This window comes from Cnephaeus nilssonii, assembly GCF_951640355.1.
Source record: "Cnephaeus nilssonii genome assembly, chromosome: 10".
Classification (NCBI taxonomy): domain Eukaryota; kingdom Metazoa; phylum Chordata; class Mammalia; order Chiroptera; family Vespertilionidae; genus Cnephaeus; species Cnephaeus nilssonii.
The window spans coordinates 40,522,232-40,536,086 of record NC_137081.1 but is presented as its reverse complement, the minus strand read 5'-3'; the positions used below and the strand labels follow the sequence as shown (position 1 = coordinate 40,536,086).

The 13,855-nt window shown below is 40.5% G+C and overlaps 1 protein-coding gene across 8 annotated transcripts in view; it reads left to right on the top strand.

The window, feature by feature from the left end:
• Positions 1 to 13,855, top strand: part of OSBPL6 (oxysterol binding protein like 6) — a 183,772-nt gene that overhangs the window by 113,659 nt on the left and 56,258 nt on the right. For all 8 annotated transcript variants that reach the window (XM_079782837.1, XM_079782836.1, XM_079782835.1 and 5 more), the window contains one exon: positions 7,678 to 7,770. In XM_079782837.1, coding sequence (XP_079638963.1) covers positions 7,678 to 7,770 — 93 coding nt within the window. The remainder of the gene's footprint in view (positions 1 to 7,677; positions 7,771 to 13,855) is intronic.

Sequence of the window (13,855 nt, the reverse complement as noted above, 5' to 3'; positions counted from 1 at the left end):
TCAGAAGGAGGCAGAGTCTGCATTGCCGTCCGCTGCTGATGCTTTTCCCCTGGCGAGTATCTAGGGCATCTGTCTCCACTCGCTGTGTCAGCTTTCTCATACATCCTGATGTGCTGGTCACAAGGTGCTGACTACGGTTACTAGGTTGACCGGGTAACATGATGGCCATGTTGTTATGCATTCCAAAAAAGGCACCCAGGTGTCATATACCTGCAGGATGTCTGTGGCGATAAGAATGCACAAGATTCCTACACATTTATTCTTAGAGCAGTTATAACTGAGATGTTAACTACGATTTATTGAGTGCCTGCTGTGTGCCAGCCCCTGGGCAGCACTGTGCATATACTGGGTGCCAACTTCGTGACTTGCTGTGTCTTCTGAGGTAGATATTGCCATTCCCAATTACAGATGGAGAACACTGATGCTGAGAGAGTTGTATGGTTTGCCAAGTCATGTGGTAAATGGCAGCATGAGGGTTGGTGTGCTTGTTTGTATGATGCAAAACTTAACCTTCTTTGCACTGTATCCCTGAAGTAAGTGCTAACTGGCTTGCTCTTAATTCTTTTTAAAAAAATCTTTATTGTTTAAAGTATTACATATGTTTCCTTTTGCCCCCATTGACCTTTCCCCAGCCACTCCCACCCGCCAGCACATGCCCTCACCTCCCTACTGACTGTGTCCATGGGTTATGCTCATATGCATGCATACAATTCCTTTGGTTGATCTTTTACTACCCCCCCCCCCCGCATTCCCCCTGAGGTTGGATGGTCTAGGCATTTATTCGAAGTAATTAAAAAAGATAAAGCACCCCTATGTTCATTGCAACATTATTTACAATAGCCAAGACATGGATGTAGCTTAGATGTCTGTCAACAGGTGAATGGATGAAGAAGATGTGGTACATACTGGGGGGGGGGGGGGGGGCATAAGTAGCTTTACAGTTGTTCGTATAGAAAATAATACAATAATCTATTATAATAAAAGCGTAATATGCTAATTAGACTGGATGTCCTTCTGGATGACCTTCCGGATGAAGCCAGGGCTGCGAGGGAAGTCCAGGTCCTGGGTGCCAGAGGGAAGCTGGTGCCAGTAGCCGGGGGAAGGAAGGCCTACTCTTGCACAAATTTCATGCATCAGGCCTCTCGATAAATAATAATACAAGAATAAACTCTGTGCTTCGCATACTCACAGCAGTAAACCTACTTTTACCCTACTTTGTGTATATATAATGCAATATAATTCAGCAATAAGAAAAGAATGAAATCTTGCCAATTGTGAAAGCATGTATGAATGTAGAGGGTATTATGCTAATGAAGTAAGTCTGACAGAGAAAGACAAATACTATATTATTTCACTTATATGTAGAATCTAGAATCAAAACAAGTGAACAAGCAACACTAAACAGAAACAGAGCCATGTATGGAGAGAATAAACTGATGGTTGCCAGAGGAGAGAAAGTTGGGGGAATGTGTGCAAAAGGTAAAGGGGAATAAGAGGTGCAAACTTTCAATCCTATATAATAAAAGCATAATATGCAAATCGACCAAACAGCTGAATGACTGGCCAGGGGGCGGGGCCGGTGAGCAGGCAGTGCCAGGCCAGCCAAGGCACATGCCAGCGGACAGAGGGAGGGGACGGCGATGGAGGGACATGGCGGTGACCAGCAGTGGCAGAGGGGTGTTGGAGGGGCGGGGCCATCAGTTGGACATCTCCTGAGGGCTCCTGGACTATGAGAGGGTGCAGGCCGGGCTGAGGGACCCCGCTGAGTGCACAAATTTTCATCTACCGGGCCTCTTGTTATAAAATAAGTCACAGGGATGTAATGTACAGCATAAGCAATATAGTCAATAATGCAATAACTGCACAGTTCCCGATGCTTACTAGACATATTGTGGTGATCACAACATAAGGTATATAAATGTAGATTTACTATTCTGCACACCTGCATTCAATATAATATTGTATGTCAACTATACTTTAATTTTAAAAAGTACTTTAGAAGTTTCTAAATTATTTTGGATGTTTTAAAAAACATTTTATATAATTCATAAATATAAAAATAGGTTAGATCAAATAATCAGATGAACAGTTCCAATGGAGTTAACGTTCAGAGAGCAGTGGTCCAATTCCCCTTCTTACTATCCCAAATTTGTATGAAAAGTGAGTCTAAACAGAAATTTGTAACCACAGCCTAAAATATTTCCAGCGGTTCCTTTATGTCTTTGAATTAAAGTAAAATTAAATTAAACGATAAGCTCAACAAACCAAGAGACCTGTTCGGCAGATCATGTGGACTCCAATTTGGGAGTCATGTTCCTGTCTGCGGGAGTTGCACTATTCAGCTATTATTAAGCGTCTCAGTGTCTGCATGTTTACCCACATCTTTGATATAGAGTAAACCGGACTGTAGTCATGCTGGCAGCTTTCCACTTGCTGCCCAGGAGACATTCAGATTAGTGAATACTAACTGGGAACAAACTTTTACCAAATTGATGAGCTGCAGTGAAATTATGTGTTCTAGACTCCTGATTCTATGCTAAATATGCATCAAGTCTATCTGAGCAGGGGCCACAAAGTGCAGGTAAGTACTTCCACCTTCTCTGGGTGTTCCAGGTTCCTTAAAATACCGAACTGGAATGAACCTACCTTCATCACTTGTCACAAATGTACCACTCTGGTGAGGGATACTGATACTGGGGAGGCTATGCGTGTGTGGGGGCAGAAGGTATATGAGAATCACTGTACTTTCCCATTAATTTTGCTGTGATGTTAAAACTACTCTAAAAATAAGTCATTAAAAAAAAAAAGCAAAAGGTTGACCTGGAAATTAAGTTGCAATTTTAGTATTTGAGGAAAAACTTGATTTTAAAAGATGAATTAACACTTTTATGTAACCATTTATTTAACCTGCTTACATAATACATATAACACCTTTGAAGGTATGTGGCATCTGTTTCCAAGTCATTGGGAAAGAATCTGAAAATAGCAGCTGGTGGAGAAAAAGTACAAAAAATTATAGCACAAATTATTATCTTAAAGGTAACCTTATGAAAAGAATTAATTTTTGTTACTGAAGACATTGCCAAATTAAATTTGATGTGTTTGCCACTGACCAGTCATAGCTTTAAAACTAGTAACCAAGAGCTCCAGGATTAATCCACTCGATGTTTCTGTTTTAAAATTTGAGTCCTTTGCTTTCATTTTATTCTTTTTACTTTAATGCAAAAAAAGTTGAGTCCTTTAAATGTTTTCTGAAGTTTTATCCTATTGGAGTTGTGATTTTTATAATTCAGAGATGAAGCTAAAGAAGTTTAATGCCTAATCATGTGTTAATGATTACTGAAGGACTGTGCTCTACAAATTAATCAGAGAGCACTGAAAAATTCCAGAACATTTTGACTGGCTGCACTGTTCAGTGTCTTTTGCTAGGATGGGGTGGGCTGGGGGGTGGGTAAAAGTGGTGGGATACCAAGATGAAGATGAGCTGGTCCCTCCTTCCAAGTAGTACCCAATTTAACTAGAGTCCAAGATTGGGTATGGTAAGTTTGAAAACTTTCTCCTTCATAAATGTGCTTAGATATTTCATTAAAGTAATGAATGGTTTTCTATGTGGTTCTGTAACTTCAGGCATATGCTTTTGAATTTAAAAACCATAAGATTGAAGACAGTCATTAAGGTAGTAGATTAATTTTCTATTATTGGATAGACAATGATAGTGAGGTTCTAGCGATATACAAATAGAGGGTGAACCAAAAGTAAATTTACAGTTGTTTGTATGGAAAATAATACAATAAATAATAAACAAGAATAAATTCTGTTTTGTGTACTCACAACTGTAAACCTACTTTTGCCTACCTTGTATAAGACTGCTCAAGTTTGTATAAGAGCATTTGGCTTCTTTATTATCATTCTGGAGGTTAAATGAAATAGCTTATTTTTTGAAGCTAGTTACATTTATAATGGGTAGTTTTATAAATTATGCTTTAATTTTTCAGTAAAATATGTACTCATTTGTGGTAATAAAAATATTCATTTACTTGCTATTTTTTAGTAACTATTTTTTATGATTTTCTGTATCTTGGCAAATCAACAAAATTTAGGGTATTTTTCACTCAGCTTGAATGTGTACTATATTGTACTATGTTTGAAATGAATGAGCCTCTTTGCTCCCATAATATAAACTATTTTGTAGAATCAGGTGGAGAAGAAACGAATATGTTCCTTGTAACAGGTATTGGGGTAATTTATAGATTCTGTCTTGGTTTGTTTGGTCTCTAAACCTTCTTATCCACAAAATCCTAGCAACATTTTAAGTATCCCCGGGCAACTATAGAAGCAAAACTCTTTCTATCACACTTTAAATACCCTAAATTGATTCCTATGTCTGTGGCTTGGTTCAGAAATTAGGGGATTTAGTTTGCTTCCCCTGGCTAAATTCCTGAATTAATCCTTTATTTTCTGCTTACATAGTTGCTAAGGTCGAGTTTCTTTCCAAGTTCTGCTTTTCTTACCATGTTTATTTGTTGGGGGCTGAGGGGGGCAGGGAGGGGGAGGAGGCAATGTATGTGTATTTGATTGCCCAGCAACCTACAAATATAAGGATAGGGTAGGATCCTTAAAGAGAAACTCAGACCAAAAATATTTCACTGGAAAAAATAAAGTAAGTTAAAGCCGTAGCCACATGGAACAAGATTAATGCTTGTGTTTACAACAATTTTTGTTCAGCCTTATTTGGACTTTTGTATAATAAGGTCTCTCTCTACTAGAATATAAGCATCATAGGAGGAATTCTCTTGTCTCTTTTGTTCTCTGACATGCTGTAATCTGCACTTGACACAGTACAGATGTCTAACAGTGATTTGTTGATTAATTGAACCAGCACACAAGTGAATGAATGAATGACACATATCACTGGCAGTCTCTGGTTTTCTGCTTTATTATATTTACTTTACTGAACTTTTTGGTTGACATTCTATTAAATAGTGAGAGAAGAACTGTGTAGTTTCTGAAAGATTCTATTTCTTGATTTTAAAAAATGCTATCTTGAAAACTGTTTTTCCTGAGGAATTTATCTCAAATTATGAAGTTATCTATATCTCTGTAGTAGAGTGACACCTATATACCTTTACTGCTTGTGGTTCTTTTTTAGAAAAAGCAACTTAATACATTTAAGTTGTATTTGAAAAATAAGTTTATGGTTTTTTAGTTTCATAGAATATACATTTAGAGAAGTTTTGCTCAGATGTATTTGAAGAGTATATGACACAAGGTTTCTTTCCCTCTAATAGTTTGTGTAATGTCTCAGGATAGTTTGGGGTTATTAATGAATAGATTTATATAATTTAGCTTAACTAGTGTTAAAGAAATTTTAAAATGTGTTTGTTTTTAAACAGTGCTTTTCCTCAAAAGAAGCATTATGAGAAACAGAATAACTTACATGCAAGTCAGAATTCTCCATTTTAATAATAAACACAACATTTTAAAAAGTAGTTCTTCTAGAATAGTGGTTCTCAAATTTCTGGTTTCAGGAACCCTTTACACTCTTAAAAATTACTGAAAGCTTCAAAGAGCTTTTGTTTATGTAGGTTATGTCTATATTTATTGTGTTAGAAATTAAAATGGATAGAATTTAAAAATATTCCTAAATTTATTTAGAAATAGCAATAGACCATCACATGTTAGCCTAGGATCCTATCCAAAATATCAACATGAACAAACAAATAATGCCATTCCCAGGTCGTTTGTTCCCATTTTGTCTGTTGAAGATCTGAACACACACCTCGTCTTTCACTCCATCATATGCCTTGGCTTTTGATTCTCCATCAAAAGGCACTGGCACAGGTATGGGTGCTCAGCCACATTTATCATTTTTCTCTGCTAATTCAATTAGGTCTGGGAATGGAAAAAGCAGAGTCCCAGTTAATGCTTACATTGTCCTTCGACACTGTAGCTGTCAGATTAGGAATTCTTGCTAACCCTGCCCCATTGTATTTGGTGCAAAAATATCTGATCTGATCTCTTCTGTTTTCTCACAAGTTGGAAGAATGAGAGCAATTCATAAATCTTTTACTTCAGTTGTTTTCTTTCTAATAAATGGCTCAAAATGCATTCAGGTATTTAAAATCTGTGATCAGACTCCTTGTTTTCAAGGTAATAGAAATAACCAAAAGCTTTAAACTTACAAAGAAATTAGAATAATTGGCTCCAAGTGTCATTTTCTTTACGAAAGAGCAAATGTTAATCTAATAGTTTTCCAGTGATATATCAAAAATAGAGGGCTCAATAAGTAAATAAAATACCAACCTGTCTATTGAAAAATTGAAATAACTAGAGTAAAAACATTATATTTCATTTTCAGCCTATATCTGAAAATCAACTACACTGAATTCTTTGATGTCTTTCAAAATTATTCTCCCATAGAAAGGTCTTCATATCTTTTCATATGTACAAGTAATATCCACTTATTGCATTAAAAATTTAGAAAAATATTAAGAAGCAATTAAAAATTATCTATAATCCCTTCACCTTTGGAGAGCTTTAGTGTAATTCAAACATTCTGAAATATATTTTGATAATATTATAACATCATTATATTCTGTATACTTTTTATAGCTTGGTTTTTCAGTTAACAGAACATTATGGGTATTTTTACATATCAGTTGACATGGATCCATACTGTCATCTTTAATCACTCCGTACTATTTCCTTACGTTTGTATTATTCTTACATATATATGATATTTTCTACTAAAACAAATAATGCTTGAGTAAACATATCTGTTCTTACATATTTGCGTAAGTATCTGATTATTTCCATGGGGTGAAAATTTAGCTGTGGGATTGCTGCGTAAATGAGGCATCTACTTTTTTCCCAAAAAAGTTTTTAATAAAATTGCAAAATTCCTCTTTAGATAGATCATACCCAATTTATACTCCCTTTCCTGCAACCCTAATCCATTCTCTAATCCAATGGTTTAAAAAATCATTATTATTTTGGTTTTCATTTCTTTGAATACTCCTGAGGCTGAGGTGAGCATCTTTTCAAATGTTCTGTGTGAGTTCCCTGTTCATGTACTTTGCCTATTTTTCTGTTGGAATGTTATCCAACTGATCAATGAATATTCAGATCAATGAAGACTCTTTATAGTCTTTGTAAAGGACATCTACTGTCTATTGTATTTAATGAGTTGTTTTCTTTTCTGTGCACTTAAGAATTATTATAAGATATTATAATATGATTATAATGTTATAATATAATTATCTCATAAGGGAGTATAAGAAACTCTAAAGACTAAATGGTATTAAAGCTCTGGGCTTTTTGACTTAAAATTTTCTCTTTGTATAGTGCCATTGGAGAAGTAAGCAGATATTCTTATGTAAGGCCAATTGTGTATGTAGTAGATGTACCAATGTTTTAAAAAATGTGTATGGTCCCTGACTCCTACTTTAAGATTGAATCCAACATGCAGGACCAGTTCAGCAGCAAATCGGTAAGAGGGGACAACAGAATCCCGGCTGAGGTTTTTCTGACTGTTGCTGCTGCCTTGGTTCTCCTCAGGACCCCGCAGTTTCTAACATAACTCACTGTCTCTTTCCCAGGTGGCAACATGATCTCACCCCCGTGCCCCTCCACACAGAAATGGCTTATCTAACCCTGAGTTGTGTCCCCTTTATTCAGGGTTCCCACGTACTGGAGAGGACTGCTTCCTCCGGCACCGAGGCCTCCGTAAGTCGGCAATTCCTGGAACCGGAGCCAGTGCCCGTCTCCAAGGTCAGTGATGGACTGAGGTGCCCTCTCAGGTGGCCGGGGCCAGCTGCGCTGTGAATAACGCACACCTGGCTCCCCTGCGGTAGCTGAGGCGCCCCCTGCAGGGCCGCCCTTGCACTTCTTTCTGCATGCAGTGTGTAGGGTTTCTTTGCCTGTGTAAGGAGGGACATGAAAGTATATTTCATGAAAGTATATTTTGAAAGTATATTTTGCTGGGATTTTCAGGATTGCATATAGAAGTCCAGCATTCTCTATGTTTTGGGAAAAGGACAAGAGAAACTATTATTCCCCATTGGAGAGATGAGAAAACATTTCTGTACCAAACTAATGGGAAAAAAAATAACTGGGTCCAGTAATAATCTACCATATCGCCCATGCACTGCATACCAGGAAATATGCTAAGTGCTGAAATATATTATCCCATTTAATATAACCCCATGAACAGCCTTATGTAGTGTAGGTGTTTATTACATTTTTTAAAATATGGAAACTGAGAATTTGTCACTTGCTCAAAGACAAAAAAAAAAAAAAAAAGCTGCTAAGGGCAGAGCAGGGATTCAGACTTAGCCTTCGGTTAAATTGTACCTCACCTGCGGGTAAACTAGTAGCCACCCAGCAGGGCTGTTGTACACTTCGAGTCCCCGGCTCCTTCTTACATCTGGCCTTCCTAGCGGTGAGCTGAGGAGAACCTGCAGATGATTAAGACCTTTTCCGTCTCATAGACGCCAGTGTTTCCACCCCTTCAGCCTTCTCTTCCTATGACTAGCAAAATATCTGAATTCACTTTTGTCTAAAATGCAAAAATCATAAAGTGGAGGAGACGTCATCCTACTCATCCCCAGCCCACCTGGCTCCCGGAGATTTTCAGTGGGGTGGCTCCCCTGTCAAGAAACTCAGAAAACAGAATGCTTGGGGATTTTGAAATCAAATATAAAAATAGCGCTTTACTTTCAAAACATTTCAACTTCCAAATACTAGTATATATAACTGATCCAACCACTCCCCTTGTCTTTTATTAAACAGAACCCTTGAAGAAAAGAACACTCTACTACGCTAGTGTTGTGGACTGTGTACACTGTACCTCTTTATATTTTGAAGCTATTACAAAGTGAGAAGTTTACTCAATCAGACAGAAGTAGACTGCTAAACTAAGGAAAGGGGGAGTTATTAAACTACAAAAAAATTAAAAAATGATCTGATTTCTATTGGAATGGCAAATAGAGAATGTTTACTAGGTAAATATAAGTAGTAATCTCTTTGAAACATCAGTTTTTTCTTATAGGCAGCAAAGGAGAGAGAACAGATAAATAAGTAAATGCAGATGCAACGTGAGGTGCAGCTACCATTTATTAAGCACCCACCTTGATCCAGGCACTGGATTAGTACATATATTTCCTCTGTTGGTCAGCCCCCAACTCCACGAAGTGAGCACTGACAATGTTCTCATTTACGGAGACAGAGAGTTGTCCAGTGTCAGATAGCTGGGAAGTATGTGACAGAGCAGAGGGGAACAGAGACATGGTGGTGAGAGATACTCAGAGAAAGGAAGACTTGGAGACATATACAGAAACAGGAAGGAGAGGTGCTGGTATTAAAACAACTAGGGAGCATCAGGCACACAAGTTGTACTCCGACCTTGCCCCTCCCGCCAGCTGCATCTGCAGCCTCTTTGGCATCTCACTTTATAGTCCAGCTACCTCCACCTGCACACAGTTCCCCACAGTAGCCATGCTCTTTCCTCCCCCGCTGGAGGGGGGGTCTACCCTTTGTACCAAGCCTGCCTGGGGTGCTCCCTGCTCCCCTCCCCTTCCTTGACCTGGCTAGAGGAAGTTAGGCTCCCCCGTCAAGAAACTCAGAAAACAGAATGCCTTTTTCAAATGCTGATCACCTTTCTACCCAACCCACCCTCAGCCCCAGACCACTTGGTGTCGCCAGTCCCATCACTACCACATTCATTTCTTCATTTCACATTCTTTCTTAAGTCAGGTTCCCTAGAACCGTGGTTGGCAAACTGCGGCTCACGAGCCACATGCGGCTCTTTGGCCCCTTGAGTGTGGCTCTTCCACAAAATACCACGGCCTGGGTGAGTGTTTTGAAGAAGTGGCGTTAGAAGAAGTTGAAGTTTAAAAAATTTGGCTCTCAAAAGAAATTTCAATCGTTGTACTGTTGATATTTGGCTCTGTTGACTAATGAGTTTGCTGACCACTGCAAGGACATCCTGACACTGGGTGCTTGTAATTTGCTGGGGAGAGCCCTCTGGGGAGAGGAGGTGAGGGAGGGGTCAGGGCAGGTGTGGAGCTAAGCAAGAAGGGCTTTCAGCTGGAGTCCAGAGCTCCGGGCCATGAATTGGATCACAGAGTTGGTTTCGCCCTGAGGCAAGGAGGACTTTTTGTTCCCTCAGCCCTTTGTACCTCGGTGTCCTTCCGTCCTTGAGAGCCAAGAGGGAGAGAGATAATTTCCCAGGCCTGAGGCCCCAGTTTGGTGAAAACAGCTATTCCCCCTTAGCCTTAGCAGTTCCCAGTGCTCACAGCAGCTGGGCCCTGGGCCCACCGGCCTGATTCAGGATCTGGGTAGGGCTCCAGCAGCAGCCACTTCCCGTTACTCCTCCATGCTATCGTCCGCTTGGATCTTGCTGTCTGATTAATACGCGTGTTTTTGTGTTAATAGATACCACATCTTTGGGGGCCCCATGAAAGCAGAGGGTCCAGATACCATCTCTCGGCCCCTTTGAGAGAAGATGGGCTTCCTGGGCTCTGGTGGTGGTGGAAGAACATGGTTTGAAGTACACATTGTCCTGTCTCAGGATGTGTTCAAATTCTTTGGTACTTTCGCCTCCTAAAGCTTTCTCTCACCCACTCACCCACACATGCATGCACAAAGAGTATGCCCTTAAGAAAGGAAATGTCTCTGGTTGTTTTTTTTCCCCCAAATGAACAGTCTAGGGCTGTTATTAGGTTACTTCCTGTGTTTAGATATTATTAGATCAAAAATATTACTAAAACCTCTATAATAGCAAAAATGTTTATGTATCTGACTAGAGTCAAGTACTGACATGATCACATTAGGGCTTTTGGCTCTGTTCCCATTGTAAGTAAACCTATGAAAATTGAAGACTTTTAATATCAACTGAAATTACGAAAAAAATTTCTTCAATTTTCAAATAGTAATTTTAGCTTTCTTATGATCGACCTAGTCTACTAAGCAGAGTTGGGTTGTGCTAAATACTGAGCTGAGATGTTTCATTTATTTCACACCTTGTTTATATCATTATCATCAACATTCATAATTAAATAGGGAGAATTTTGTTTGCTCTGGCTTTATCAGATGGACAGTTTATTTAACTGTAGGAACTACACTAGGATTCTTCTCAATTACTTTTGCTGGGTTTAGGAATTCTGCATCAGAGTGAATGGAATTATTTGTTCAGAGCTACCTCATTTATAATGAAGAAATACATTTTAACTTTTCATCTGTTCTTTTTTACCCCTTTTTGTTTCCTCTTCAGTTAAACTCCCAAAGAAGAAAAAAATGAGTGTGTTAGAAATCAATAGCCATTGCCCCAAAGGGACAAGCTATTATTACATTCTGAGCTTCATTAGGAAAAAATTTAAAAACATCTATACTTATTAAATGTTTCCATTTTCACGAGTAATTCAGAGTGTTCATCACACACACTCAGGGAATAAATCAAAGATGAACACTAGCCTTAAAATAAGGTAAGATCTAGCCAATAATAGCAATGGTATTCTTTTAGAGATGCTATCCATGGATGCGGCTACCAAAAATAGAAATGCCATTAAGCACAGTTGATATCTCTCTAAGAACAGAAAGAGTGCTAATGGATATATTCGTTTCTTGAGTATACCAAACTTTAAAAAAGAAATCAGTAAAAATCCATTATTTTTATGAAATCAAAATCCATCATTTTTATCTACTTTTTTTAGTAAGAATAGAAAGCCAAAGATACTGTACTTTGTATAAGAACCTACTTTCTTCTTCTGTTATTCTAACACTAGAGGCCCGATGCATGAAATTCATGCAAGGGGCTCGGCCCTCGCAGCCCTGGCTTCATACGGAAAGTCGTCCAAAAGGACGTCCAGTCTAATTAGCATATTATGCTTTTATTATTATAGACTAGAAGCCCGGTGCACGAAATTCGTGCACGGCAGGGGGTTGTCCCTCAGCCCAGCCTGTACCCTCTCCAATCTGGGACTCCTGGAGGGATGTCCGACTGCCCGTTTAGGCCCGATCCCACCAGGATCGGGCCTAAACGGGCAGTCGGACATCCCTCTCACAATCCAGGACTGCTGGCTCCCAACTGCTTGCCTGCCTGCCTTCCTGATTGCCCCTAACCGCTTCTGCCTGCCAGCCTGATCACCCTCTAACCACTCTGCTGCCAGCCTGGTTGATGCTTAACTGCTCCCCTGCCAGCCTGTTTGCCCCCAACTTCCCTCCTCTGCAAGCCTGGTCACCCCTAACTGCCCTCTCCTGCAGGGTTGATCACCTCCAACTGCCCTCCCTTGCAAGCCTGGTCCCTCGCAACTGCCCTCCCTTGCAAGCCTGGTCCCTCACAACTGCCCTCCCTTGCAGGCCGGGTGCCTCCCAACTGCCCTCTCCTGCTGGCCATCTTGTGGTGGCCATCTTGTGTCCACATGGGGGCAGGATCTTTGACCACATGGGGGCAGCTATATTGTGTGTTGCAGTGATGATCAATCTGTATATTATTCTTTTATTAGATAGGATAGAGGCCTGGTGCATGGGTGGGGGCCAGCTGGTTTGCCCTGAAGGGTGTCACAGATAAGGGTGGGGGTTCCCTTGGGGTGTGGGGCGGCCTGAGCGAGGGGCCTGTGGTGGTTTGCAGGCCGGCCACGCCCCCTGGCAACCCAAGGGGAGACCCTGGTATCTGGAATTTATTTTCCTTCTACAATTGAAACTTTGTAGCCTGGAGCGGAGCCAAGCCTGGGGCTCCGGCAGCCATTTCTGTGGCAGTTAATTCACCTTCTACAATTGAAACTTTGTTGCCTTAAGTGGGTGGGCCCGGCCAGGGTGTGCGGAAAGCTTTGCTTCCCCTGTTGCCACCAGAAACCCTGGCCTGCTCTCTCAAGCTCCATTCTGCCGCCATTTGTTTGAATTTGTTTACCTTCTATAATTGAAACTTTGTAGCTTGAGTGGAGGCTTAGGCCTGCAATGGCTATGGAAAGCTTGGCTTGCTCTGTTACCTGGGAAACCTTGCTCTCTGTGGCTGTAGCCATCTTGGATTGGGGTTAATTTGCATACTCGCCCTGATTGGCTGACGGGCGTGGCTTGGCTGGTGGGCGTGGCTTATGTAGCGGAGTGATGGTTAATTTGCATATTACCATTTTATAGAGAGGATTATTCATAAACTGTATTCTCCTGTTGAATTGCAGTTCACTATTAAAAAATGAGAATGCAAAAGCACCCCCTTTGTTTTCTGGATGACAATGCCACCCGCACTTGTACAAGAAACATGGTATCCAGCCTGAAATTCTCATTTGCAACCTTTTTAAAATTCCTTTGTCTAATTAAGAACTTTGACCAGATCTATCCCAGTTTCTGACAGTATTATCTTCAAGTAGGAAATCACTTTTGGGGTTTTCTTACAAGTCCCTTTTTCTTAAAAAACAAACACGTTTTAGTGATGCATAATTTTACAGATCCTTTAAAGTGTTCTTAATATTGCCAAATAAAAACTGGTGGGTGTGCTTCTTTAAGGTCTGTAGTTCATTCACTAGGCACCCCTCAGATGACAAAGAAGATGAAAAATGACATTGGGAGGGCAGTTGGGGGCAATCAAGCCTGCAGAGGAGGGCAGTTAGGGGTGACCAGGCTGGCAGAGGAGGGAAGTTGTGGGCAACCGGGCCTGCAGGGTAGGGCAGTTGAGGGGAACCCAGGTCTGCAGGGGAGGGCAGTTAGGGGTGATCAGGCCTGCAGGGGAGGGCAGTTAGGGGCAATCAGGAAGGCAGGAAGGCGAGCAGTTGGGAGCCAGCAGTCCTGGAGATGTGAGAGGGATGTCCAACTGCCCTTTTAGGCCCGATCCTACCGGGATTTCGTGCACCGGGCCTCTAAT